General features: G+C 58.5%; 1 protein-coding gene across 10 annotated transcripts in view; it reads right to left on the bottom strand.

Annotated features, from left to right (window-relative positions):
- Positions 1–26,557, bottom strand: part of TRPM2 (transient receptor potential cation channel subfamily M member 2) — a 54,893-nt gene that overhangs the window by 5,777 nt on the left and 22,559 nt on the right. For 6 of the 10 annotated variants that reach the window (XM_086676107.1, XM_086676109.1, XM_086676108.1 and 3 more), the window contains exons 10-30: positions 25,861–25,963; positions 21,952–22,073; positions 21,418–21,771; positions 18,986–19,123; positions 17,524–17,653; positions 17,191–17,336; positions 16,603–16,715; positions 15,440–15,653; positions 14,632–14,750; positions 13,989–14,121; positions 13,407–13,578; positions 8,100–8,283; positions 7,630–7,811; positions 7,263–7,395; positions 5,584–5,671; positions 3,975–4,052; positions 3,653–3,740; positions 2,592–2,749; positions 1,780–1,856; positions 1,428–1,529; positions 59–145 (exon numbers count right to left, since the gene is read on the bottom strand). In XM_086676107.1, coding sequence (XP_086532233.1) covers positions 59–145; positions 1,428–1,529; positions 1,780–1,856; positions 2,592–2,749; positions 3,653–3,740; positions 3,975–4,052; positions 5,584–5,671; positions 7,263–7,395; positions 7,630–7,811; positions 8,100–8,283; positions 13,407–13,578; positions 13,989–14,121; positions 14,632–14,750; positions 15,440–15,653; positions 16,603–16,715; positions 17,191–17,336; positions 17,524–17,653; positions 18,986–19,123; positions 21,418–21,771; positions 21,952–22,073; positions 25,861–25,963 — 2,921 coding nt within the window. Of the gene's footprint in view, positions 1–55; positions 146–1,427; positions 1,530–1,779; positions 1,857–2,591; positions 2,802–3,652; positions 3,741–3,974; positions 4,053–5,583; positions 5,672–7,262; positions 7,396–7,629; positions 7,812–8,099; positions 8,284–13,406; positions 13,579–13,988; positions 14,122–14,631; positions 14,751–15,439; positions 15,654–16,602; positions 16,716–17,190; positions 17,337–17,523; positions 17,654–18,985; positions 19,124–21,417; positions 21,772–21,951; positions 22,074–25,860; positions 25,964–26,557 lie in introns of those variants that run through there. The other 4 variants (XM_086676111.1, XM_086676112.1, XM_086676114.1 and 1 more) reach the window with 3 other exon arrangements.

Here is a 26,557-nt window from a genome sequence, read left to right as displayed (position 1 = left end):
TCCCCTCAGCTCTGAGCACGTGGGGAGGGGCCCGTGGGTGCCTCAGTGGCACACTCACCGGGTGATCACAGGCTGCAGCGTGTGGTTGGGTCCAAAGCAACCGAGGCTTCCACGTCCACGCAGTCCTGTGCGGCCCATGGGGTTCCTGGGGAGGACGGATCTGCTTAGATTGCTGCCTGCATCCGGCGGGACCAGGTGGGGCCGTGGACGGGGGCCACTCACGGGGCAGTGTGCCAACTCTACCTGGACCCGCCCTGGCCCAGGGCTCTCAGACCCCAGGCCGCTCTCCTCGGCGGGAGGCAGGGAAGAAGCCAGTGTGTGGAGGCTGGGATAGGATCCCCTCCACCAGCCTGGCCGAATCTGCCTCCCCACCCAGGACTGTCCACCTAGGGACAAATCTTGTCCTTTAGGGACTCCAAGAGATGAGGCAGGAGATTCAGGTCACCTTGGAGTTGGTTGGAAAAGAAAGAGATCTCCTTGGGAGCAGAAGTCCAGCACAGGTGTTAATGTGGCCGTCCCGACCCCTAGAGCCCGTGTGACCAGCCCATTGCGCCGCACGACACGCGTCTGCATCCCAAGGCCTCACACATGCAGGGGCAGGGCCTGTGGGTCCCTCTGTGACTCTCCAGCCTGCTCTCTCCCACGGCACCACCTGTGTCCGCCCCATCGCACCTCCTGCCACCTCGACTGGGACCAGGGACTCCGCGTTCACACCCCGCCGTCTCCCGCCACCTCCTTATACCACCTCTGGCTCCAGGCACAGACACCCACTCCTGTTCCAGGACATTCCCGAGAGGCCGCCCCACCTGCCCCCCCTCTCAAGCCACCTCTGGCCCCGTCTGTGGTCCCTCCCCTAATTCTCATGGTGCCTTCCTCTTCCTCCGGCCCCTGGTGCTGCACCCTGGGCAGAGGAGGTTCCTTTATCTCCAGAACCCCAGGCTGACACCCAGAGGTGCTCACCAAGTGACTGCTGGCTGTGACGCCACCGTCACCCAACATCTTGACATTGGATGTACTCAGTGTACAATGGGACACGGTGCCCGTCCCCACAGAGAACAGAAGTAGGAAACACCACCGTCCCCTGACGCCACCCCGCTGGCCCCTCAACTCCTCCCTCTCAGGGCAAGCCTGCTCTTTGTCAGAATCTGTGGAGATGGCGGGAAGTCACCAAGGGCACTCAGGGACGAGGGCCAAGCCCCAAGGCCAGCCGGGGTAAGTGCGCCTCCCCAGCTCCACGCCAGTGTCCTGGGAGACGCAGAGAGGGGTCTCATCGAGTAAGGCAGCGTTTTACATCAGCATCTCTTTTCTTCTGCATTTTGTTCACTTCTATCAGAAAGATGGCTAGTTTGCCAGGACAGGACGGCTGACCCCAGAAGCAAGCCCCACAAAGGCCCGGCTGACGCGGGATGGTGGGCAGCCGCACTCACAGAGGGAGCCCGTCCTGAACCACGTAGACCCCGTGGAAGCTCCGCCGGTCTATGGGTCCGTCCACGGCGTTGTAGCTGATCCCGGACAGAGGCTCCAGGGCGCTGGGAAAAGCGGAGAGGCCATGTCCCCGTAAGAGGGGGCAGTGACCAGGACTGTCAGAGAGCCCTGTGTCTCTGGCAGGTGCCCCCAGCCAGGTGCCTCCCCAGAATGTCCCAGCCCTTGGGGAGGACAGGGCACCCTGCCCAGGCAGGAGGCAGGCCCTCACCCTGAGCTCCTTCTGGCCGTCACCCTGGAGCGCCTGCTGGTCCCCCACCCTCCCTCCTGCCCAGGGCCAAGGATGTGCACACTCACTTTCCCACGGGGTCCACCAAGCCCCTGTCCTTCCTGTCGTCTGTGTAAAAGGGCGGGTCGTAGATGAGAAACGCCGTCTGCACAAAGATGCCGGTCCTGCCCTCAGACTGGCACCCGACCACGGCTAGGGCCCCCGCAGCCCTCAGACTGGCACCCCTGACCACGGCTAGGGCTCTGTGGCCAGGATGACCGACAGCAGCACCTCTTCCTCAAAGCGTTCACGCCATGGGCCCCGAGACAGACCCCAAAGTGCACAGGGTAGCTCTGAGCTCAGGCAGGCTGAGTGTACCACCCCCAGGGACCCAGCCGAGGGGGCTGGCGACGGCACTGGTGGTCCAGGGGAGCCCCCAGGATGGGGCAGGGGTCTAGGCTGGACTCCAGAGGGACTCCAGCTGGCAGAGACTGGGGAGAAGGAATGGAGGCCACAGCCTGGAATGTTCTAGAAAGGCCAGAGGGAAAGCCCGTGGGGGCGGGGAGGGCACACAGATGCTGCTGCCCTTCCTCTTCCTCCCTCCTCGATGCTATCCCTCACCTGCACTCACGAAAGGGGCAGCGACCAGTCCCTGGGGATGCTGGGGTCTGGGATGAGTGAGGCCACTGGAGGTAACAGGGCAGTCAGCTCCCTGTAGGGTCAGCAGCCCACTGGGCGCCCAGCTCCACCACCTCTAGCTGTGTGGTCCTAGTGACTCAGTTTCCCTCTCTGCCCAGCACGTCCCTGTGAGGCCGCACAGGCTTGTCCACCTGGCGCCTGGCCGTGTCCAGAACACGGGGCACCTCTGGCCCAGTGGGAGAGCACCAGGACCCGCACTCACCTCCCAGGGCACCTTCTCGTTGGGCACGGGGAAACGGGTGACGTGGGAGTTGGGGTACAGGAGGTGCCGGGCATTCACGTGGTGGGTGTCGCCCACGTCCTCCTCCTCCTGTCTGCCGTCCGGCTCGAGGTCCTGCCCCTCTGAGGCCTTCTGGGGTGCTGGGAACAGCCACAGGGAGCCGTGGGCAAAGCCGGGCCCCGGCTCAGGCACCTGGCCCACAGGACAGGGGCGTCCTCGATGGTCCTTTCCCCAGAACTGGGCCACCTCCGCCTCCCCAAGACCAGACTGAACGCCACCAGCCCCGAAGGGGGGCTCCCCACTACGGCCCTGGGGGGACAGAGATCTGGGGTCGGGCAGTGTCCCCCCAGCCAGCACCTGCCTCCTTGTGTGGTTGCCCCAGAGCTCTCGGTAATTAGCTGGACTCACGGCCCTTACAGAAGCCCATCCTGCTAGGGAGGGCACGTGTGCCCCCTCCGGGGTCAGCACCGCCCCAGGAGGGCCAGTCTTGCCCATTTCTTGGCTGGCTGTAAACTTAGAAATATGGACTTTGGGGGGACACCTGGGTAGCTCAGTCGGCTGAGTGTCTGACTTTGGCTCAGGTCACGATCTCACAGTTCGTGGGATCAAGCCCCATGTTAGGCTCTGTGCTGACAGTGTGGAACCTGCTTGGGATTCTCTGTCCCTCACTCTGGCCCTCCCCCTGCTCACCCCTTCCCCCCCCCCCCCCCCGTCTCTCAAAAATAAATATAAAAAAAAAAGACACACGGACTATGGTTTCTGCCACCTGGTCTGGGTCTTGGGCGCATCCTGGAGCGGCCCCTCCTGTATAGCATGATGCGCAGGCCCCCTCTCAAAGCCCCCCACCAGGTCCAGTCAAGGGCTCGGTTGTGCAGGGCCCCTGCTTCTGTGGGGCAGTCTACCCTCCCCCAGGCCCATGGGACCCAGGAGCAGCTCAGTCGGCCTACCCCCAGTCCCCGCCAGAATCTAGCCTGCTGCCTCTCCTCCCCACAGACCCCCGGACTTCAAGCAGGTACCAGCTGCTGGCAGGGCCGCGCACTCACCCGGGGCGGGGATGCCCTCCTCTGAGCCGAAGCCACCGTCCCTCAGGGCCTTCATGACCCAGTGCAGCGCTCTGGACGTCTGGGCCACCTGGAAGGCACATCCCAAACAAGATTTGGTCCACGCCTGCCTCCGTACAGCACACCCAGCCCTCCGCTGAACCGGCGAGGGCACTAGGGGAAGGCTGCAGTGACCCCACGGGCATCAGAGCCTGCCCTGCTTCCCTCGGTGTCACGGGCAGTGCCCACCCGTGAGACGCAATGGCCACTGGGACTGGACACGGCAGAGGCCGCTGAACCATCCTGAAGCCACAGTACGACAAACCTGAGCCGCAGGAAGGTGGAGCGTGACCGCCCACCGAGGCTCCCCATGGCTCTTGCTCCTCCCAGAGAAAAGAAACTCCTGGAAGTCAAACATGTTCAACTACGGGGGATGGTGGGAGCCAGGGGACCAACGGGGCCAGGAGAACTCAGTTCAGCAGCAGCTGCACCCGTTCGGGAGGGTGTCTGCAAGGCAGGGACCACAGGGGGGAAGGCAGTCGGGGCAGACCCCCATGTACAGCGGTCCCAGGGCAGGGGCTGGCTCACGGTGGGCACCCCACCATCACAGGGCCGAGTGGCTTACCCCCACCTGACACAGCAGAGCTGGGAAGAGACAAGATTCCTGTGACAGCGTGTGCGGCTCAGGTGTTGCCTGCTGGGAGGCTGCTCTGGGCAGCAGGGGTGCTCATAAGAAAGCCCCCAGCAAGAGGGGCACAGAGGGGCAGGGACCCAACCTCCTCCCCGTCCACCCCTCTTATTCTGAAGGCCTGAGGCCTCTCTGACCGCCAGCCCCTGCATCCGCCTTGATTGCTGCACTTACTAAACCATACTGTGACAATGGGCGTTTACGTCTGTGCCCCCCAGACTGCAACTCTCTGAGGGGGAGGCAATGCCTGTTTGCCTTGATGTTGCCCAGGCCAGCCCTGGATGTGGCATGGACGAGGGGCACAGGAAACGTGAAATGACGGATGGATGGGTGGATGAATGGATGAAGAGAGGGAGGGAGGGAGGGGGGAAGGAGGGAAGGAAGGAAGGAAGGAAGGAAGGAAGGAAAGATGCATGGGAGGAGGGAAAGATGGATGGGAGGAGGGAGGAGAGAAGGAAGGAAGGAAAGATGGGAGGATGGAAGGATGATGGATGGACAGATGGGTGAAGGGATGTTCAAGCACCTGAGCCCAGCTGGCCTGCAAGGTGATAACTCTCAGATGGGAGGCTGCTCAGGGCTGCCTGTCTCAGGTCCAGGACTTGGAGCCCAGCAGGCGTGGCCCCACTGGTGGGGGGACCATCAGTGGGCATTGATGGGGGACGAGTGGGGCGGAGGCTGTTCATCGACTGCCTGCTGCCTGTTGGCAACGTCCTCTGAGCTCCCCCTCGTGCAGAAGCATCAGAACCTTGACCCAACGTTCCAACCGTCTGGGGCTGGTCTGACGTCCACACGCTTTCTGATGTTACTCAGCCCAGTGCTCCACCCAGACGTTCAAACGCATCTTGCTGCCCTGGGGCCCTCCCTCCCCAACAGCAACCGCGGTTAGCCTGGGAAAGCAGCCGCGGGCGTTTGGAATTCCCACAGCTTCTGGATGTGGAGTCCTGTGGCCAGGTCACCTCGGAGGACAGCTCTGAGGAGGCCAGAGCTGGGGAGGAGAGCGGCTCCCTCAGAGCAGCCCATGCTGTAGACGCCCCACAGTGCAGGGTGGTGAAGCTCAGTGGGGAAGTGTTTGGCAGAACGTTCTGGAGGGCACCTCTTCCGGTTGGGAACGATGGCCCCAACATCCCCCAGCTCCTTCTCCCGGCCGTTTCCCCAGGGTGCTCATCCTCGAAGCCCCTGCACCAGAGCGGTGCCCCGGCCAGGCAGATCCATGACCCGGAAACAGAGGCGCTGGCCTGGAACTCACCTGCTCCTCCAGGGAGGCCAGTCTCTGCTCCATGGAGCCTGAGCGCTTCAGACTTTCCATTTCCAGCAGGTCCACCATGGTGCTGACCCTGAAAGAACACCCAGCTGAGCCCAGCCGGGCCGGCCCCAGGGGCCTGGATGTCGAGGATACACAATGCTAGTCTGTAGGTGCGAGTCCCTACCTGGGACCCCTTAACTTCAGGCACCTTCCCCTGAATCTGAAAGTATTTATAACCCGTTTCTGTACAGAAGGAACACTGCCCACGGCCCCAAAGGGGAAGATCTTCCAGCAAGTGGACGCCCCCAGCTCACACAGCCACAGTGCCAGCCGTGGGAGCATCGCCGGGAGTCACACAGGGATGAGCAGGCCTCCCTTTGATTTGCTGACAGGCCGCTAGACAGCCAAGTGCAAAGGTCAAAGCTGCTTCTGGGCACCGATGGGTTGGGGGATGGGCAGTGCCGTCTGTTTGGGTTTGTCTTATTTTGCTACCACATGGGGACGTCACCCAACTTTGGCTGCCAAGTGTATAGGCAAGGGGTCCCGCGGCCGAACGCCGCTCAGACTCTCCTGCCTGGCTGTGCCCGGCGTTTCCTACTTCTCCCCTCAAGGGCACCTTCAGAGAACGCTCGGAGTAACAAAGTCAGCAGCCCCTTCAGTGACCAGTGAGTGCTGAGCTGGGCCCGGGACCCGCTGTGAACAGTTCTCGGGGGGGGGCGGAGGGGGGCGCAGTTTACTCCCCCCTTCACCACGTGTTCCCCAATCCCACAAAAGCCACGGAACCGCTTCCTGCCGTGTTCCCCAAGTCAGCCTGCGGATATGCTGTGTGGTTACTGGAGAGAAGGTGATGGGGTGGCTTTGGACCCCTGTGACTCAGTCCCCATGACAAGCTTGTCAGAGACCCCACCTCCCCACCTCATCACCAACAAACTCCCACCCCCACCCCCTTTGTAGGTGCATGTGGGGGTCAGCTCAGCTCAGCCCTGGGGGCTGTGGGGCCGCACAGGCCATGCTGCCTCCCTGGGCCTCGGAGCCCTCACCCGACCAAGGAGAGCAGGTAGGTGGCTGGTGCAGGGCAGCATGACCCCCTGCGTCTCCAGCCGAGACAAGCACCCGCTTTCCATGTGCCCTCCCTCCGGCACGCTCTGGAAGCTGTGCCAGGCGATGGCAGCCATCATTGGCTCCAGCCCACGGATGAGCTGAGAGACACCCAGCAAGGCAGGTGCACAGCTCTGAGGAGAGGGTGCTCGCCTGCCTGCAGGGAGCCCGGCCGCTGGCTGTCCCCCCCCCCCCCGCCCCCACCAGGCGGCAGGACGCCCCTCTCCCTGCACGGCCCACGGGACTGCACCAGGGCCAGGAGCTGCCATAGCCACATGGCACGTGTCCCCTCCTCTCCTGGCCCAGGGAGAGACACAGGGCCAGCAGGACCAGCTCCCCCACCCCTGCCTCCTAAGGAGGTCAAGGGTCAGCCCTGCCCCCAGTGCTGGTGCAGCCTTCACCCTCCTCCCCACCCCGCGAGATCCGGGCTTCCCAAGGGGGGAGCCACGGGTCAGCTGGAGGACACAAGCTTCCCGCCCCAGGAGCAGTGCCCGGGCCTCTCCCCCAGGTGGGCCGTGTCCCCGGTGCGACTTGGGGCAGTGGGGGTTTTTCGCGCGCCCCTGGGCTGCCACGGCCTCCTGTACTTATTGCCAATGTCTTGAATCTTCTGCTCCGGCCTCTGCTTCTGCTGGTACTGCTGGTTCTGCAGGTAGCTCTCTTTCAGGTAGATCTCCCAGGACAGAAGGGCGGCCTCCTCGTTCTTCTCCAGCTTGCTCTCTGCGGGCGCAGGGGGGCGGACAGAGGGGCCTGAACGCCGCGTGCAGGGGACACGGGAGGCTCTGGCGGGGAGGGGCCCTGACGGGGAGGACCCCGCCCCACGCCCGTCCGAGGGTCTGCACGCCTGCTGAGCCAACAGGGTTCTAGAAGGAGCAGCCACGCTCACCCACCGGCCCCCCGACCGCACCCCAAGCCAGCGGAGTGCGCCCCCGGGGACTGCGCAGGCGGCCTTACTGAGCTGCTTGCGCCGCCTGGCGGGGATCTTCAGGACCACCCTTTTGATGAAGAGATGCAGGTGGCTGAGGAGGATGAAGGGGGGAGGCGCGGGGGGCCTGCCCTGGTACTCCTCTATCAGGTCGTGACGCTGGAACTTCCAGATCTGGTCCGTGTGCTCCTGGACCTGCTGGAATGTGTAGCTGGCGGGAGGCAAGGAGAACGCGGGTTACAGGAGACCCGGCCGGCGCTGCGAGAAGGACCCGCCCAACGCGCTCTCCGGGGGCGAGGAGGACCCGCCCACCGCGCTCTCCGGGGGCGAGAAGGACCCGCCCACCGCGCTCTCCGGGGGGCGAGAAGGACCCGCCCACCGCGCTCTCCGAGCGCGAGAAGGACCCGCCCACCACGCTGCCCAGGGGCAGGAAGGACCCGCCCACCGCGCTCTCCGGGGGCGAGAAAGACCCGCCCACCGCGCTGCCCGGGGCCCTCACTTGAACATGGCGATGAGGAGGTTCAGCAGCAGGATGTTGGTGAAGAGCAGGTACAGGCAGAGCAGGATGACCGTCAGCCACTCGGGGAAGGCAGGCTCGTGCCGGACGGCATCGCTCTCCGGGCACTTGGGCTTGTAGGGATCTGTGCCGTTGGGGCTGCACTGGTCCAGGCTGAAGTTCACACCTGGGGGGGGGGGGGGCGGGCGCAGGGAACAAAGACAGCCAACGCCGAGTCACCAGAGTCCCTTGGCAATGGGCGTCCTCAAGGCCTGGACACCTGCACAACGGGGTGACCTCAGCTGTCAGCTCAGGTCCAGAGAGAGGCGTCTGTCTACCCCCAAGCGTCCTCCGCGGGCGAGGGAAGTGAGGAGCCAGACCTGTAGTCCCGCCCCAGGCACATACACCCACCCAGCACCCAGCTGTCCCCTTCAGGCCACTTCCTGGGCCCGGGGCAGGGCCGGGGGCTGGGAAGGGGGAGGGGCTGTCACCATTGAGACACAGCCCCCAACCACAGGGAGCCCACTGCCGCGGACAGAATTCAAGCGGAGTAAATGAACAACTCTCAGGAAAAGAAGGGAGGCGGGGGGGGGAAGGAAAATTGCGGCACAGGTAATGCACCCATACCCAACAGGTGATTACAAACAGAAATGTAGTCCCACGTTTGTAGAAAAGTGAAGGGCATATTCAACAAAACATATGTCCAGCTTGTACGTTAAAAAAAAACAAACCCTCCAAGGGGCACCTGGGTGGTTCAGTTGGTTAAGCATCCAACTCTTGATTTTGGCTCAGGCCATGATCTCAGGGTTGTGGGATCAAGCCCCACGTCGGGCTCTGTACTGACAGCGTGGAGCCTGCTTGGGATGCTCTCTCTCCCTCTCTGCCCCTCCCTGCCTCAAAATAAATAAACTTAAAAAAAAAAAAACTCTCACGAAACACACTAAGTAAGTGGCAGTTATTAATGATGGTTAACACCCGGAAGTGGGATTATGCTCATTATTCTTTATACTTACTTGGATTTAAAATTGTCAACAATGAGCATGGACTACTTTTTTAAAACTGCAAGTCAGTATCCTGCTGCCCTGTGCCCACTTGTCAGTCCCCCTACAAGAAGGTGCTATGAAAAAGAAGAAAGAGTGGTGCCTGGGTGGCTCAGTCGTTAAATGTCCAACTTTGGCTCAGGTCATGGTTTCACAGTTCATGAGTTTGAGCCCCGTGCCCAGCTCTGTGCTGACAGCTCAGAGCCTGGATTCAGATTGTGTCTCCCTCTCTCTCTGCCCCTCCCCTGCTCTCTCTCTCTCTCTCTCTCAAAAATAAATAAGAACACTTAAAAATGTTTTTAAAAAAGAAGAGCTCAAATCAATAACATAATCTACCACTTTTTGAAAGAGAGAGAGAGTTCAAGCAAGGGAGGGGCAGAGAGAGAGGAAGAGAGAGAATCCCAAGGAGGCTCCACCCTATCCGCACGGAGCCCGACACAGGGCTTGATCTCGTGAACCATGAGATCATGACCTGAGCCAAAATCAAGAGTCAGCCACTTAACCGACTCAGCCACCCAGGCACCCCAGTAACACACCTTCCACTTTAGCCAACTAAGACAAAAGAAAAGCAGACTGAACCCAGAGCAAGCAGAAGAAAGGAAATAATAAAGATCAGAATGCAAATAAGTGAAATGGAGAATACAAAAGCAATAAAGAAAATCAATAAAACCAAAATCTGGTTCTTGGAAAAGACCAACAAAATTACAGCCTTTTACCTAGACTGATCAAGGGGGAAAAAAGGTTCAAATTGCTAAAGTTATAAACGGAAGAGAGAACATCACCACCAACCCTACAGAAATAAAAAGAACTGTAAGGAAATACTACAAAATTGTGTGCTAACAAAGTAGATGGTGTAGAAAAAATGGACAAAAAGTCCTAGAAAGAGGCAAGGAACCACAGGGGACTGAGGAAGAAATGGGAAATCCAGACAGACCTGGAACAAGGAAAGAGACAGAAGTAATAATTTTAGAACTTCACACGAAGAAAAGTTCAGGCCCAGGGGGCTTCACTCGTGAATTCTCCTGAACGTTTGAAGAATTCAAACCAATCCTTCACAAAGTGTTCCAAAATAGTGAGAGGAGGAAACACTGCTAACTCGTGCTAGGAGGCCAGTGTCACCCTGATACCAAAACCAGACAAAAACATTACAAGAAACGAAACCACAGACCAATGCCCTTTGTGAACATAGATGCAAACATCCTCCACAAAACGCTGGCAAACTGAATCCAGCATCACATAAAGAGAGTTACACACCGTGACCGAGTGAGGTCTGTCCCAGGAGGGCAGAACCAGTTTCACATCTGAAAATCAGTTAATGAACACACCGTGTTAGTAGCATAAAGAACAAAAAATCATGCAGACATTTCAACAGGTGCAGGAAAAGCGTTTGACAGAGTCGTGCCCGCTTTTATAATGAAAGCAATCAAGACACTAGGGGTGGGAGGGAGCTTCTTCACCCGGATGAAGGACGTTTACAAAAACCCGCAGCGAACTTCGTACTTAATAGTGAGACTGAAAAAAACTCCCGCCTCTAAGATCAGGCACCACAAAGAGATGTTTGTCCTGGATACTTCTATTCAATGTTGTACCAGAGGTTCTAGCCAGGATAATTCAGCAAGAACAAGAAGTAAAAAGTATCAGGTGGGAAAGAACAAGAGAAAATATCTCTATTTGCAGAAGACATGATCTCCTGCACAGCAAATCCCGGGGAATCCACTAAAAACTGGTAGTGCTATAAAGAACTTCAGCAAGATCGACGTGTAAATACAGTGTATTTAAAAAAATTTTTAATGTTCATTTATTTTTGAGAGACAAAGACAGCGCGTAAGCGGGGGAGGGACAGAGAGAGAGGGAGACACAGAATCCAAAGCAGCTCCAGGCTCTGAGCTGTCAGCACGGAGCCCGACGCGGGGCTCGAACCCACGAACCGCGAGATCATGACCTGAGCCACCCAGGCACCCCACGTACAGCGCGTTTCTATACCTTAGCAACAGACAATCCAAAAATAAAATGAATAAAGCAATTCTCTTTACAACAATATGAAAAAGAATAAAACACTTAGGAATAAACTTAACAAAAGCAGCGTAGCTTAGACCCGGAAAATTACAAAATTTTGTTGAAGGAAGTTAAAGATCTAAATAAGCAGAAAGACATCCCACGTTCACCGTCAAAGTCCTGGATGCTTTTTGGAGAAATTGAGAGGTTGATCCAAAAATGTGTGTGGACCCAAGGGACCTGGAGGCCAAAGCAATCTTGAAAAAGGAGAGCAAAGTTGAAGGCCTGACACGTCCTAATCGTAAAACTTACTACAAAGTGACACTCACCAGGCTGTGTGGTGTTAGCCCAAGAGCAGACACACAGAGCAATAGAACAGAATGGAGAGTTTGTAGATAAACCCTTTCATTAATGGTCCATTGGTTTTTGACAAGGGGCCAAGACAATTCAATGGGGATTTCAACAAACTGGGTATTTGCATGCAGAAGAGTGACCCCTGCCTCACACTGTTTACAAAATTAACCTAAATAGCTCAAAGGCCAAAAGTAAGAAGTTATTCTAACTTCTAGAATAACAACACATAAATGGTCACGATCTTGGGTCAGGCAGCGGGTTCTGAGATACGACAGCAAATGGTCACGATCTTGGGTCACATAAATGGTCACGATCCTGGGTCAGGCAGCGGGTTCTGAGATATGACAGCAAAAGCACAAGTGACCAGAGCGACTGGGGGGGTGGACTTCGCCAAAATTAAAACCTGGTGCTTCAAAGGGCACCATCCAGAAAGGGACAAGACAGCCTGCAGCATGGTAGAACATATTTGCAAGTCAGAAGTACGAGAAGGGACTGGCGTCCGTATAACTCAGGAAGAAAGAAAAATAACCCACTTGAAAAATGGGCCAATGGGGCACCTGGGTGGCTCAGTCGGTTGAGTGGCCGACTTCGGCTCAGGTCATGATCTCACGGTCCATGAGTTCGAGCCCCGCGTCGGGCTCTGTGCTGACAGCTCAGAGCCTGGAGCCTGTTTCAGATTCTGTGTCTCCCTCTCTCTCTGCCCCTCCCCTGTTCATGCTCTGTCTGTCTCTGTCTCAAAAATAAATAAACGTTAAAAAAAAAAATTAAAAAAAAAAAAAAGAAAAGAAAGAAAAATGGGCCAACGATAGGAGCAGACGTTTCTCCAAAGAAGGCACGCGAACGGCTCCGTGAGCACACAAGCACATTTGCCATCAGGGAAATGAGACGCGTCTCGTGCCCCCTGAGATGGCCAGAAGCAAGAAAGACAACAGTGACAAGCCTGCTCGAATCTAGAGCGCTGGGCCCTGTATTGTTGCGGTGGGGACGCGAGATACGGTGCAGCTGCTGTAGAAAGCAGTGTGGCCGTTTCTCAAACTGCTAAAGACAGCACACAACCCAGCAGGCGTACATTCCACTGCCTGACCTTCATCCAAGCGGGAGGGAAACACGTCCACACAGACACATAATTGGAAACATCACCGTTACAACCGTTCCGAGCAATGTTACACATAACAGCCAGAAGGCAGAAACAACTCAGGAGCTCACCGATTTACAAATGCAGAAACAAAATGTGGCCTGTCCGTGCAATGGAACATTGTTTAACAACAGCAAAGGGGGACTAAATGCTGACGCAGGCTACAATATGGCTGAGTCTTGAAAACGTCACGCTAAGACAGAGCAAGACGCAAAGACCGCACGTTGCATCATCCAGTTCATACGAGATGTCCAGCAGAGGCAGACTGTATAGAGGGAAGGCAGATTAGAGGTCGCCAACGGCTGGGGACACGGGGAGTGACTGCTAAGGGGGGTGGGTGTCTTTGGTGGGTGATGCAAATGTTCTAAAATGCGATTCTGTAAGTACGGTGAAAACCACTGAAGCACACACCTCAAACAGGTGAGCTTTTCCTATTAGGTGTTCTACCTTGATGACGCTGTTGAAAAGAAAAAACTCAGCGTACAGAAAGGATTCTCTCCATCTAGAGGAGGAGGAGGAGGGACAGGGTGGCATGTGGTGTCCGGGAGGGGTGTCAGAGCCCCAGGCCGCACCCTCGGCCCACCCCAGATCTCAGCCACGGCCCAGGCTCCCCCCACCCCGCTGATGCCAACCCCCCCCCCCCCCGCCGCAACTAAGCATCACATGCACTGGGTCTTCTGCCACACAGGCACCTGGGGAGCCACCCCACTCCCCGCCCCTCACCTCCCAGCCTTCAGGGAGCTTTCCAGGCACCCCTGCCGGAGCCGTCAGGGACCCGTGTCCTACCGTCGATATAGGCCGGCATCTGGCCGAAGATGGTGAGGTACGACTGGTAGACGACCCCCCGGAAGATCCAGTCCACCCGGCTCTCGTTGTGGATGAGGATGGCCTGCTTGGCCACCCCGAAAGACACCACCCACACCGCCAACAGGAAGAGGAAGAAGAAGACGTCCTTCATCTGCAGAGACAGGGTGGCACCAGCTGCAGCCGCCCACCCACACGCTCCTGCTGCCCCCCATACTCAGGCTGTGTGCTCTGCGGTGGTGGGAGGAGCTGCTGTCACCCTGGACAGGGACACTTGGGGCCACAGCCCTGGCCTGCCCCCACATCCTTATAGGGTGCTGGGCATGATGTGTAGGAGGGGCTGGGTATGACTGTGACCCACGGAGGGAGTGATAGGAACTGTAACAGGGCTCGGGAATGAGCTGTGGAGATCAGGGGAGGCTGTCTGGAAGAGGTGACATACAGGCAAAGACCTGCGATGGGCATGCTGGGGTTGGGAGCCCAAAGGCAAAGCAGGGACGTGCTTTGCTCAAGCCCTGGAGCACCCCGCTTGCAACTGGCATCCGGACCCCCTGATCCCCTTACCATCCGCTTCACGATGATGATCTTGGGCCCCAGTGTCTTACTGATGGTGAAAATGTGCATCAGCCGGAGGCAGAACATGATGAAGTCCAGAGAGAGGATGATGCGCCCGGGGTACAGCAACGCTGGTATGAGCCTGGCCCCCAGGCAGAATCAAGGACCCCTGAGCTCACCGCTCCCAGAGCCCGTCCCCAGCTGCCCACTCACCTGACCAAGCCCACGTGTGCTCTGGAGGCCCCCGGACCCCAGAGAACTAAAAACAGGGTGTGAGCTCATGGAGCAGTGCCTCCAGGGAGGTGTTATCCGGAAAGGTCCAGAAGCCCAGCCTTGGGCAGGGGAGGTGGGCCATGCTGGCCTCTTGGGAAGCAGCATGGCTGGGCTGGTCCCTCTTGCCTCATGGAGAAAGGGACTGAGGCAGGGACACCCGTGGCCCTAATGGGCAGGGGAGCGGGCGGGGCCCCAGCAGGAGGCGGAGTCATTGGGCTGCAGGTGCGCAGCCCTCTGAGGGGGCGGGAGCTCTGGCAACTTCCCCTTTGCTCAGGGCAGATTTTGTCCCCCAGACAGACAGCAGACATGGCCAGAGGGGACGTGAGCCCGCCGGGCTGCAGCCGCAGACAGGAAGCCGCAGAGAAGACAGGCCGCTCACCTGCAGGTCAGTCCTGCTATGAACAGCAAGATGGCACCGATATCCAGTTTATTCCAGAAGTCACTGAAGTACAGGAGGGCCATCTTCATCAGCCCGAACTCATCAGGGTCATAGAAGAGCTGCGAGAGGACGAGGTTAGGGGTCTGTCTTCAGCAACCTCACCAGCAGCAATGAAGACACCCCCTCCTTCCCGGAGAGTGAGGCTAGCCAGGAAGAGGACAGATTCCCACCGTCCCCAGGTACCCTGGGTTGAGGAAGAGTGGGAGAGGAGCCCAGGCAGGGGTGTTGCCAGGCGGCCCTGAGCCCACCGTCCGACCCTCCGCAACCCATCAGTCCACAAATGTGTGTGGCAGGGACAACCCCCTCCTGTCTGTGTGAGCCAGCTTCCCACAGGACCCCGTCCACCTGCTTCCGCAGAAGACCCAGAGAAGCAGGACCACGGCAGCCCCGGTCCCCGGCAACTGGATGGGTGGGGCAGACGGCCCCCCTCGGGGAGGAGGTCACACCCAGCCTCCGATCTGGGGCTTTGCCCCCTGGGAGCAGGTCGGACTTCAGGAGGTGGCACAGCCAGAGGGGAAGCCAGCTGGACAGCGCCGCCTCCTGCACTTGCCTCCCGGGGAACTCTGATGCCACCCTGGACCCTGACTGCAGCGTCTATGTGCCCGGTTAGCCCGCCGTGGGCCTACGGAGAAGGTGAGCCAGCCGCGGGTTCCAGTGCCGGGGGACGCGGGTGGGGATGCGGACCAGTGGACAGGCTGCGGGGGCTGGGGACCCAAGGGAAGCAGGGAAGGGGGCTGGGCGGGCACACCTGCCGCAGCTCCTCGCACACGAGGGAGAAGAGCCAGAAGTAAATGAGGTACTCGCAGCACGAGGGTGTGGGCTGGAAATCCACCATGAGCACGTAGGCGAACAGGCAGAGGAAGGCAAAGTAGGACAGGATGTTGAGGTGGAAGATGACCACGGGGGCATTGAAGAAGGCTCGGACCCGGGGCAGACCCGGCCCGGCCTGCAGCCTCCTCTCCCTGCAGGGCAGATGCAGACGGGAGGGGGGTGGGCTGTGAGGGGCCTGGAGCCCAAAGGACCTCCGCCTCCCCTAAGGAGCAGGGCCACCGCGCTGGTGTGTTCCTGTCACACGGCAGAGACGGGCCTGGGCACAGGGGGCATCCATGCAGCCCACGGACTCTCCACACACAGCCACATGGGGGCTCCACCACGAGGCCCCGCATGGGGAGGGCCCTGAGAGCACCTGTCTCTGGTTCCACCGGGACTGAAAATAAATATTGGGCCCAGGGATGCTCAGTGCAGGGGGGAGCTCAGTGCAGAGCCAGTGCTCAGGGCAGGTGGGTGCTCAGTGCAAGGGGGTGTTCAGGTGATGGAGGGTTCTCAGTGCTGGGGTGCTCATGGCAGGGGGGTGCTCAGTGCACGATGGGTGCTCAGTGCAGGGGGAGCTCAGTGCAGAGCCAGTGCTGAGGGCAGGGGGGTGCTCAGTGCAGGGGGAAGCTTTGTGCACGGGGGCTGCTCAGTGCAGGGGGGTGCTCAGGGCAGGGGCCAGCTCAGTGCAGGGGTGTGCTCAGTGCAGAGGGGGTGCTCGTGGCAAGTGGTGCTTAGGGCAGGGGTGCTTAGGGCACGGGTGCTCAGTGCAGACAGGGTGCTCAGGGCTGTGGTGTGCTCAGTGCAGGGGGTTGCTCAGGGCAGGGAGCGTGCTCAGGGCAGGGCCAGCACTCAGTGCAGAGAGGTGCTCAGGGCAGGGCCAGTGCTCAGCCCATTTTTGGTGCTTGGCACGGTAGGTGTTCAGCACACAGAGAGACCCCTCCCCCCTTGCCTCCCGCCTGCATGCCTCTCTATCAGCGTAGGACCTGGTAGCAGCCACCAAGACAGGTGTGACCTGCCCCCAGCAAGCACATTTGGGAAGGAAGGTCTGGGGCCCTGCACCGCCTCCCTACCCCTACAGCCCAGAGGCCAGGCTGGCACCTGAAGGAGATGAGGCCGGTATAGAGCAACGGGAAGGCCAGCATACACACGATCACCCGCCAGAGCCCGTTGTCCACGCAGAGCTGGCCCCACCACACCTTGGTTAGAAAGGCCTGTGGACAGAGGAGGCAGCTTCAGGCCGGTGGGCACCCCCTGTGCCCCACCCCTGAGGGTGAACAATGTGTCTTCTCGGCGCCACACGCTTGCATGCCCCAAGCACGGCACTCTGAGCCCCCAGCCACGCAGCGTGGTGGGCAGCACGGGACAGGCCCCGTCATCTTCTGGTGGAGGAAGAGGCTCGGGTGGGCAGGGCCAGGCAGTCTTTCCCGGAGGTAAGGGCTGGGGCCGCGTGGAGGACTGTAGGCTCCCAGGTAGGGGACCCCCCGCCCACTCTCTCTTAGCACCAGTTTGCTGACTTGCAAAGGGAGTGGAGAGGGTGTGTCGGTCCACAGCACAGGACCAAGGCCCAGGCCTGTCCCCGGGTCCCCGCAGCACAGGGACCCATGTGCCTCTGTGTGAGCGGGGGCTGCACCCGCACCGGCAGCACCACGGACAGCTCCTCCCGGAAGCAAGCCTGCAGCACGTCACCTGGACGCCTCCGTGAGACACGAACTTCATGTCCTTGGCCTCCAGGGCTAGCTGCAGGCAGGTGGTCTTGCCCCAGGCCTCCGACACGCGGGTGAGCAGCTTCTGAGCTCGGTCCTCATCCTTCCGGTGGCACTCGGTGAACACCCCTGGGACGAGGAAGATCGTGTCATGGCAGCAGGGTCCTAGTCCCCGATGCCGGGGCACAGCGTCAAGGAGCAGCCCCAGCCGATGAGACGGTCTGGACAGAACTGGGGGCGGAGGCCGGGGACGAGGATCCTGGGGTGACATGTGAGGAGGGGAGCCGTGGTCCAAGGCCGCCACCTGTGGACTCACCGATGGCTCTGTGTTCATACTCATCAGCGAGAGCCAGCATCTCCTCCAAGCTGTCCGTGTCCTCCTCCTCCTTAGACAGCTCCTTCAGGATCTTGCTGCAGGCCAAGGCCGCGGCAATGCAGTCCTGGCTCTGGGCACCAGGGAGGCCACAGTGAGAACCTGGGTGGTCCAGCCCGGGAACCCCAGACACGCTGCCCAGGGGTGATGAGAACAGAGGCCCCGCGACACAGGGGCCACTAGCTGATTACTTGTGCTCTTGTCTGTATCACTTGGGTCACCCCAGATCTAGAGGTGAGCCTTAGCTGGTGGCCCGGGCTCCCGCACTGGCCAGTGGGAGCGGTCTGCTCGCCCACCCGGAGCACGGACCCGATGCAGGCATGAATCTCAGCACTCCCTGGGCATCTGGTCAACCCCCGGCATGGGGCTGAAGGGCAGAAACGTGACCAGGTCCACGCAAGACCCCTCAAGGCTCTGGGCGCCCTGCCTCAGCGGCACCAGGGATGTTAAGAAAATCTCAAGGAAAGCTCTCAAAGCACTGCCTGGTCAGAAGGCAGCACTGGCCCAGGACGAGGGGCCGGTGGCAGAGCCTGGAAATCTCTGGGCCTCCCATCCACTTTGCCCCACAGAGCACGCCTGAGGCCACGGTCAGGCCCAGCTCCACCACGGACCCACCACACACTTTGGGAGAGGGCAAAACCCCCAGAACCACAGACCAGGTAGGAAGCCACCTATGCCACTCTGCTGGCATCACTGGGGAGGGGACCGGTTCCACAACAGCAATTTGGAAAGGCCAACACTGAGAGGTAGGGGACCTCTCTGAGAAAAAATGACACTTTGTTTTAACAAGAGAATCTGCTTGAAGTAAAGGAGAACCACGTGTGAGAGACTTGGGTCCACAACACTTGGCTTCAGGCCCCACCTGGCATGTCCTCCGTCATGACCACCAAGCTGCCCACGGACCCAGTGGCAAGGGAGCTGCTGACCGATGTTCTCAGGTGGCTCAGAAAGGGGCTCTTCCCCCATCTAAGTACCAGACTGTCTCTGTTGAGACCCGTAACGGTCAGTGGAAAGAGATGTAGCACCTCCGGGGATGTAACTTGCCTCCAGACTGTCTAGTGAACAGGACAGCCACAGCACAGGTGCCGACCCACCGGAACCCCCGTGTGGGCCATGGAGGGCGGCTCCTCCCAGCTGTGTGTGCCCCCTGAGCTCAGCCCCTGGACAGAACGGCAGGGGGCAGCACAGCTTCTTAAAATTCTTTCCTTGCCTGAGCCAAATTCTCTGTTCTCCACCACTGGGCACCCTGGGTCTCTTCTGGGGTCATGGACACCCACCGCCCTCCCTCCAAGGCCACGTGCTCCTCCACCTGCTGTCGGCACTGGCTTTCTGGCCACACTCCCTGGCTGAAACCCCGTCACTAGTCCACATGTAGCCGTGTGTGCTGAGAAACAGGTCTGGTTACCTGTGCCCAGATGATTTCTGCCAGCTCCCGACGGTTCTGGATGATGGCCCAAATGAGAAGATCACGGACTGGGTCCATGGTGAAGGCCACGTGGCCTGGTGAACGCTTGTAGAGGGACCGGAGACTCACTCCCTGCACCTAGTGAGCAGTGGACATTCAGAACCTCTCCTAGGTCCCCACTAGCTTCAGCATCCCTGGGTGTGCCTGCTGAGCATGCAGGTCCTGAGCCCAGCTCCACACCTTTCTGGAACCACTGTTCCTGGAGGGTGAGCCCTACAACCTGCATCTTCAGCAACACTTTAGATCAATCTCATGTACACTGGAGTTTTAAGACCATCACTCTGGAGACATGTGGAAACACTCAGAAAGTGGAAAACCCGGCTAAGTCCTTTGCCAACAATTGTAGCCTCATGTTACACACCAGGCACCTCTAGTCTCCTTCATCTTAGCTGACGGCATCCAGCCTTTTTCTGTGAGGTAAACTTCCAACACAGAGTCTGTTATAGATTCGTAGCAGTGAGCTCCTCAAGGGAACCTACAGTGTCGCCTGCAGAGAAGACCAACAAGGAACTGTTGCTGAACAGACAAGGATTACTTGTGAGCAGGAGGGCCCCTTGCCCCCAGACACACTCAATTTACACAGTCACATGGGAATCCAGCTTCCTGGCTGATCAGTAAGTAAACACCTACTCAGATGGTCTGGAAATAATTACCAGAGGTGAGAACAACTTCCCACATCAAGCACAAAATTCCACTTTCTTCAAGTCATTTTGTACATTTCCTAAAAGCTTATCTTTATATTTTTAAAAACTTAATCGACAAATTAAGTTATAGACACAGTTAACTGTAGCTTCCAATTTTGACCTTCTTAAAGGGCATCTTAAATACTCTGGAATTAAGAAATGCAGAACTGTGAATATACAAAACCAAGCCACAGCCACGTCTTTCTCCAGAGTCAGGCATAGCCTACCTGGGACGATGGATGAATTTGAAAACTCAAGGAAGCGGGTAATTTTCTAGCAGAAGAGGAAAACCCAAATCTAATCTTAGAGTACATAGAAAAGCTCAACAAATCAATTATCAGAAAAGAAACAGAAAATCCTCAGAGCTACTACTGAAAAAGGCACTGAGCCCTGATGGGCTCCTAGGAGAGCCTGCTGATCTGTAAGAACAGGGAGTTCCAGCCACATAAACTGTTCCAGAGCAAAGAAATGAGGAAGATTTCCCAATGGTTTCCACAAGGACAACATCAAGCTGATACCAGAACCTGACAAAGACAGCCCCCAAATAAAACCACAATCAAAGCTTCAAACATTCTGATGCAAAAACCATGAAAATATCAGCAACATAATCCAGTATCATAGTAAACACATGTTACAATGCAATCAAGTTGAGATCAAAATAGGATTAAAAATGTTTTGGTAACAGAGCGCCTGGGTGGCTCAGTTGGTTAAGTGTCTGACTTTGGCTCAAGTAATGCTCTCACAGTGTATGGGTTTGAGGCCTGCGTCGGGCTCCATGCTGACAGCTCCAAGCCTGGAGCCTGCTTCAGATCCTCTGTCCCCCTCTCTCTCTGCCCCTCCCCTGCTCATGCACTCTCTCTCTCTCTCTCTCTCTCTCAAAAAGAAACATTAAAAAGCTTAAAGAACTGGGAGACGGATACTTGCTAACATAAATTCAGAAGCCAGTCTCACACTTAACACCGAGATGAGTCAAGAGTCCCATCAAACACGGACAGAGACTAGAAAACAATCTCCCCCGTGCTCCTGTGTGGCAGTGCACATGCTGGGCACCTCACAGCGATGTGGCGGAATCTTGCTGACCTGACCACATGAAAATCCAATTTCACCTGGTGGCCAGGAGGGGGGGTACAAGGCACGAAGGAGATCATTTTCCCTGCATAACCTTTTGTACTGTCTGAAATTTTTAGAAAGGGAGAATTATGGATGAAAACATGTCCCCAAAGTTCATACATTGAAGCCCCAGCTCCTAAAGTGACCGTATTTGGAGGTGATTAAGGTTGAATGAGGTCATAGGTTGTGGCCCTGATCTGATGGGACCTGTGTCCCTGTAAGAAGGGGAAGGGACACTGTTGCTCTCTGTATCTCTCTGCCTGCACGCCGAGCGAAGACCACGTGAGGACGTGGCAGGAAGGCGGCTGTCCTCAAGCCAGAAAGAGAGGCCCCCCTAGAAACCGGCCCCACGATGCCTCGAGGCCAGACTTCAGCCTCCAGACCGTGAGGGACTAAATATCTTGTTTAAGCTGCCCGGTCTGTGGTATTTTTTTATAGGGGCCCTGGCAGACTACAATGGAGCATATTTCTTTCCCAATAAAAATAAAGGACAATTTCTTTTAAAAAGAAGCCCTAAGGACATAGCAGCGGCCCAACACACGGGCCAAGTGGGGCTGGGGCCACGTCACCAGCACGCACGTTTAGCTTGATGTTCGGCACGGGAAGCAGGAGCCGCGGCCGGTCGCCGGTCCGGGGCCGGGGGTACAGCGGCTGCGTGAAGTCCCCCAGCAGCTCCCGGAGCACCTGAGCCACGTGGTGCATCTGCACACGGGGGGCGGGGGGCGTGCAGACCGGCCGCTCCGGCTCCTCGGCCAGCACCTTCTGAAGCTTGCTGTGGAACAGGCAGGAGGGGTCCAGGTTCTGGTACAGGTAGAGCAGGGTGTCCCACGTGACGAACTCCTTCAGCCGCACCCCGTTCTCCAGGAAGAGCTTCACGAATTCGGGCTTGTTGGAGATGAGGGCGGCCGTCATCACGGGGTGCAGCTCTGAAGGCTGAGAGAGAGCACCGTGGGGGGCAGGCCTCGCACACCCTGATGGCGAGGCCGCTGGAGACGGGACTGCCGTTGTCTCCGCCGGGGGAAGGGCTGGGGTCGGGCAGAGGCCCCCCTCCGGGGCCTGGCCTTGCTCCCGGGGGCCAACAAGGCCCTCCACGGGGCAGCCCAGGAGCCCTACCTTCCACTGCCGCTCGTCGGTGAAGATCTCGCTCCGGGCGATGTCCACGCGGTTCCACGCCACCGCTAACTTCAGCTGGTGGTCCCAGTTCTCGTGGCCAAAGTGGTCATGGCTCCGAGAGGCTGCAGGTAAGAACACTCGTGTCAGGAGGCTTCCGTCTGGGTCTCAGAGCCACTTCCCTGCCATCTGATAATGTCACACAGGGAGGGATTTGTCACCAACCGCGGTGTCTCCGTGTGCCCAGTGGCAGAATCCCCCCCACGCACACACCTTTGTGAAAAGCACGTTTCCTTTCAGTGCTGGAATCGGGGAATCTCCGGGTTTCGGCCTCACTCTGGCTCGTCCCCGCCCCCACCTCCTGGTCAAGCCCCTTGGCCCCAGCGCTTGCAGAAGACACGGGTGTCTGAAAGGCAGGTGTGTTCGCACGAACCCTCGGAGGTCACCACTGCATATCCCGGCAGTTTCCTTTCTCACCTTGACTGCAGAACCACCGCCCCACCCAGGCTCTACAGCGGCTTTCCCAACTGCTTCCTGCTCTCCCTGGCGGGTTTCACACCTTAAAGCATGGGCTGCTATTTGGGGAAGTGAAAAGGGAACTTGGACCCTCGCCTGACACCACACACAAGACCCAAGCTGAGATGTGCCCCAGACACCTACACGTAAAGGCGGTGCCTGCAGATTTTCCACGGTGAAACACGAGACAAGATCTGCAGCCACAGAGCAGCTAAAGATTTCCTGGGGTGCGAAGGACACAGACCAGACAGGACAAAACGGACAGATGAAACTCCAGTAAAATGTAAGCCTTCTGCTCGTCAAAGACAACTTGAAGGAACTCGGAAGGCGAGCCAGGAACCAAGAGAAAACCTCCCCGGGGCATCTCTCTAACAAAGGATTCATATCAGAGTATTTCTTTTTTTTTTTTTTTCCAACGTTTTTATTTATTTTTGGGACAGAGAGAGACAGAGCATGAACGGGGGAGGGGCAGAGAGAGAGGGAGACACAGAATCGGAAACAGGCTCCAGGCTCCGAGCCATCAGCCCAGAGCCTGACGCGGGGCTTGAACTCACGGACCGCGAGATCGTGACCTGGCTGAAGTCGGACGCTTAACCGACTGCGCCACCCAGGCGCCCCATCGTATCAGCGTATTTCAAGAGCTCCTGCAACTCGAAACTGAGAAGACAAACCACCAAACAAACATGGACAGACGATCTGAAAGGCACGTCCCCCGGATGCTAACTCGCGGCCAACAAGCCCAGGAAGAGACGTGCCGTGTCACGGGCCATCAGAGAGACGCAGATCCAAACCACCCCGAGCTGCCACTTCACACCCACTAGGACGGCTTCAGTTTAAAACGCTGACCCTGCCAAGCGCCGGTGAGGACGCAGAAAAGCTAGAGCCCACGTCCACGGCTGGCAACGAGGGTCGTTGGAAAACAGTTGGGCGGTTTCTTATAAACGTGCCCGTGCCACAGAGAACCAGAATTCCACTCCCCGAGATGCGGACCCGAGAGAAACGGGAACAAACTGCAGCTCTCATTGGAGCCCCACACCGGAGGCGGTCTTCGGGTCCAGAGACAGGCGGGTGGAGAAGCGAGCTAACCCTAACCTTTGCACAGTGAAATAACACTCAGCAGTAGAAAGGAACAGAGCTCTGACACACGCCCACGCAGAAGAATCTCAAACGTGCTGCTCTGAGCCGACGCAAGACACAAAAGAACACCGAGTGTATGATTCCATTTCTGTGAGTTTCTAGCACAGGCAAAACCATCTCCAAGGACAGAAAGCAGACAGATGGTTACCCAAGGCACATAGAAGCACAAGGGAGCTCTGGGGGGTGGGGGGAGCTGTCCTGTATCTGGATCGCATCAGTACGCAGGGTACGCACCTGCTCAAATGCATCCGGCAGTAAACCCAGGATGGGGGACGTCACCTTCTTTAAACCATAACCTCGATAAAGTTGATTTTTAAACGGGGTTGTCATTGGGGTGCCCGGGTGGCTCAGTCGGTTAAGCATCCGACTCTTGGTTTTGGCTCAGGTCATGATCTCGCGGTTCACGAGTTGAAGCCCCATCAGGCTCTGAGCTGACAGCACAGAGCCTGCTTGGGATTCTCTCTCTCTCCTTTTCTCTCTGCCCCTGCTGCTCGCTCCCTCTCTCTCCCTCCCTCTCTGTCTCTCTCTCAAAATAAATAAACCTTTAAAGGGGATTGTTATTTTTAAAAAAAAATTTTTTTCAACGTTTATTTATTTTTGGGACAGAGAGAGACAGAGCATGAACAGGGGAGGGGCAGAGAGAGAGGGAGACACAGAATCGGAAGCAGGCTCCAGGCTCTGAGCCGTCAGCCCAGAGCCTGACGCGGGGCTCGAACTCCCGGACCGCGAGATGGTGATCTGGCTGAAGTCGGACGCTTAACCGACTGCGCCACCCAGGCGCCCCTCAAGGGGATTGTTATTGAAAAACCATATACATATTTCTATTGTTTTCATATATTGCACACATAATAAAGAGAGAGCCACTTTCTCCCAGAGGCCCACCGCCTCTCCCCTGAACAACCAATTACATTGTGTTGGCTTCCAGAAATAAATATGCCCTCGTTCTCCCCCAGGACCTGCCCCGCCCCCGGCACACGTGGGAGGCACCGTGACTTTTGGCCGACATCCACACCTGTGTAACCACCGCCACGAACAAGAAATGAAACATTCCCACAGCCCAGAGGCCCGCACGGCCTCCCCGCTCAGCTCCCCCCGCGCCCAGGAGAAACCACGATTCACAGCATTATCTTCACTTGCTCTTGAACTCGGAGAACAGACGCTGGGCTCCGTCCTGGCCGTGAGGAGGGGTCCCTCCGCCCCCCCCCCCCCCGCCCGGCGCTGTGCAGGGATGCCCCCGCTCAGGGCCGCAGGCCCCTCGTCACCACCTCCCAGACGTGGCAGCCTGGCATTCTCTCTTCCTGCTCCGTGGTCCCTTCACGGAAGAAGGCAAGGAGGGGACAGACGCTCTCACTGCCCCGTCTGTGAACAGGAGGGTCGAGTGCCTCGAGCGGACACTGTCGAACCCCTGTGGTCACGTGGATCTTCACAGCGGCTTCCCTGCCTTCGGGGTCCTTGGTGGCGGGGGCCGCACAGGCCACGGTGGCATCCCAACTCCTGCACAGCTGCTCTGAGTCTATTCAACCGGCTCTTCCCGGTTCTTCTGTCTCCCCGGACGGGGGTCTTCAAATGAGAGCCCCGGTCCAGGTTTTAACCGTCTCACTGGCTCCGTGAGGTTTTACGTGCCATCCCGAGTCCTTCTGTCAGGAGGAGGCCACGGAACAAGCCCAGGTTTGCCCCCCTCTCCCGGCAAAGCTTCCTGCCGCCCTGCTCTGCCTGGGCCGCGTCCCTCGGGGGTGAGGAGCCAGCACGACGGCTTCCTGGCGTGGGGACGTCGTCCACAGCGGGAGGGGCAGGAGCACCTGCCGTCCCCCAGAATCGGAGGGAGAGGGGAGTGTGGGGCGGAGGGCAGGCCAGGGGCTGGCCCAGGGGCGGCCACTGCGGGAGCTCTATTGCCCAGGAGGGGCCGTGGGAGCGCCGGCACATGAGCAAGCACGCAGGTCGGCAGCAGGCCTTCCAAGGCCTTCTTCCTTCCCCGACACTGTATGGGCGGCTGCGATGCCGCGGAGGGACCACTCGTGCGGCTGCACTCGGGCTCCGCTGAGGAAGGTAAGTCGGAGAAAGGAGCCCGAACCCCCAGGCCCGGCTGCGGGCCCCCACCTGCCTGGCGGGGCTGTGACCTGGGCCCCGACGTGGCCCACCCCCGGCTGCCCTCTGACCGGTGCCTCTGACTCAGGGGTGGGTCTTTTGGTGCCTCCAAGCTCGAAGCCCCGGGCACCTCCCCTCCGCTTCTCCCTCCGCCCCACCTTGCCCGACCCTCACCTTTCAGCAAGGCCTGCAGGATGGCCACGTCCACGTCCTGCTGGCCATCCTTGCCTTCCCGGAAGATGGTCAGCAGCTGCCGCCTCCGCACAATGTCTTGGATCTGCAACCGACACGGCCCAGGTGAGGTTTGGGGTGACGAGCGGCCGCCCGCCTCCTCGAGGGGCGCCCGCAGAATCGAGGCCCCGGACACACAGCCAGCGCCCCGGCACGAGGCCACCACCTCGCCTCCCCACGGTGAAGACGAAGATGTGTAAGGACCAGATACACCACGTGTGCGAGAGGTCTGCCGGGAGGAAACACACCCAAGTGTAAGGGCTTCCGCCCGCCACGAGACTGTCTGCAGAACGCCCGACACCGCTGAACTTGAGACTCCTCCCCCGCTTCCTCAACTTGCCTGCCCGCCCACCCCCAGAGCCCCCAGTCTCTCTTCCAATGTTTGTGGTGACGTTCTAGAAAATCCTTGAAATCTGGTGGCTGGCTAAATAGCGTCAGGCTTAGGAAGGAAGGAGGAAGGAAGGAAGGAAGAGAGGGAGGGAGGGGGAGGGGAAGGAAGAAAGAAGGGAGGGAGGGAGGGAGGAAGGGAGGGAGGGAGGGGGAGGGGAAGGAAGAAAGAAGGGAGGGAGGGAGGGAGGAAGGAAGAAGGGGGAGGGGAAGGAAGGAGGAGGGAGGGAGGGAGGAAGGAAGGAAAGGAAGG

Source organism: Puma concolor, chromosome C2 (assembly GCF_028749965.1).
Source record: "Puma concolor isolate L17-30 chromosome C2, mPumCon1.1.hap2, whole genome shotgun sequence".
Classification (NCBI taxonomy): Eukaryota; Metazoa; Chordata; class Mammalia; order Carnivora; family Felidae; genus Puma; species Puma concolor.
Note: the sequence above shows the minus strand (reverse complement) of the source record. Positions and strands in the feature narration are given on the sequence as shown.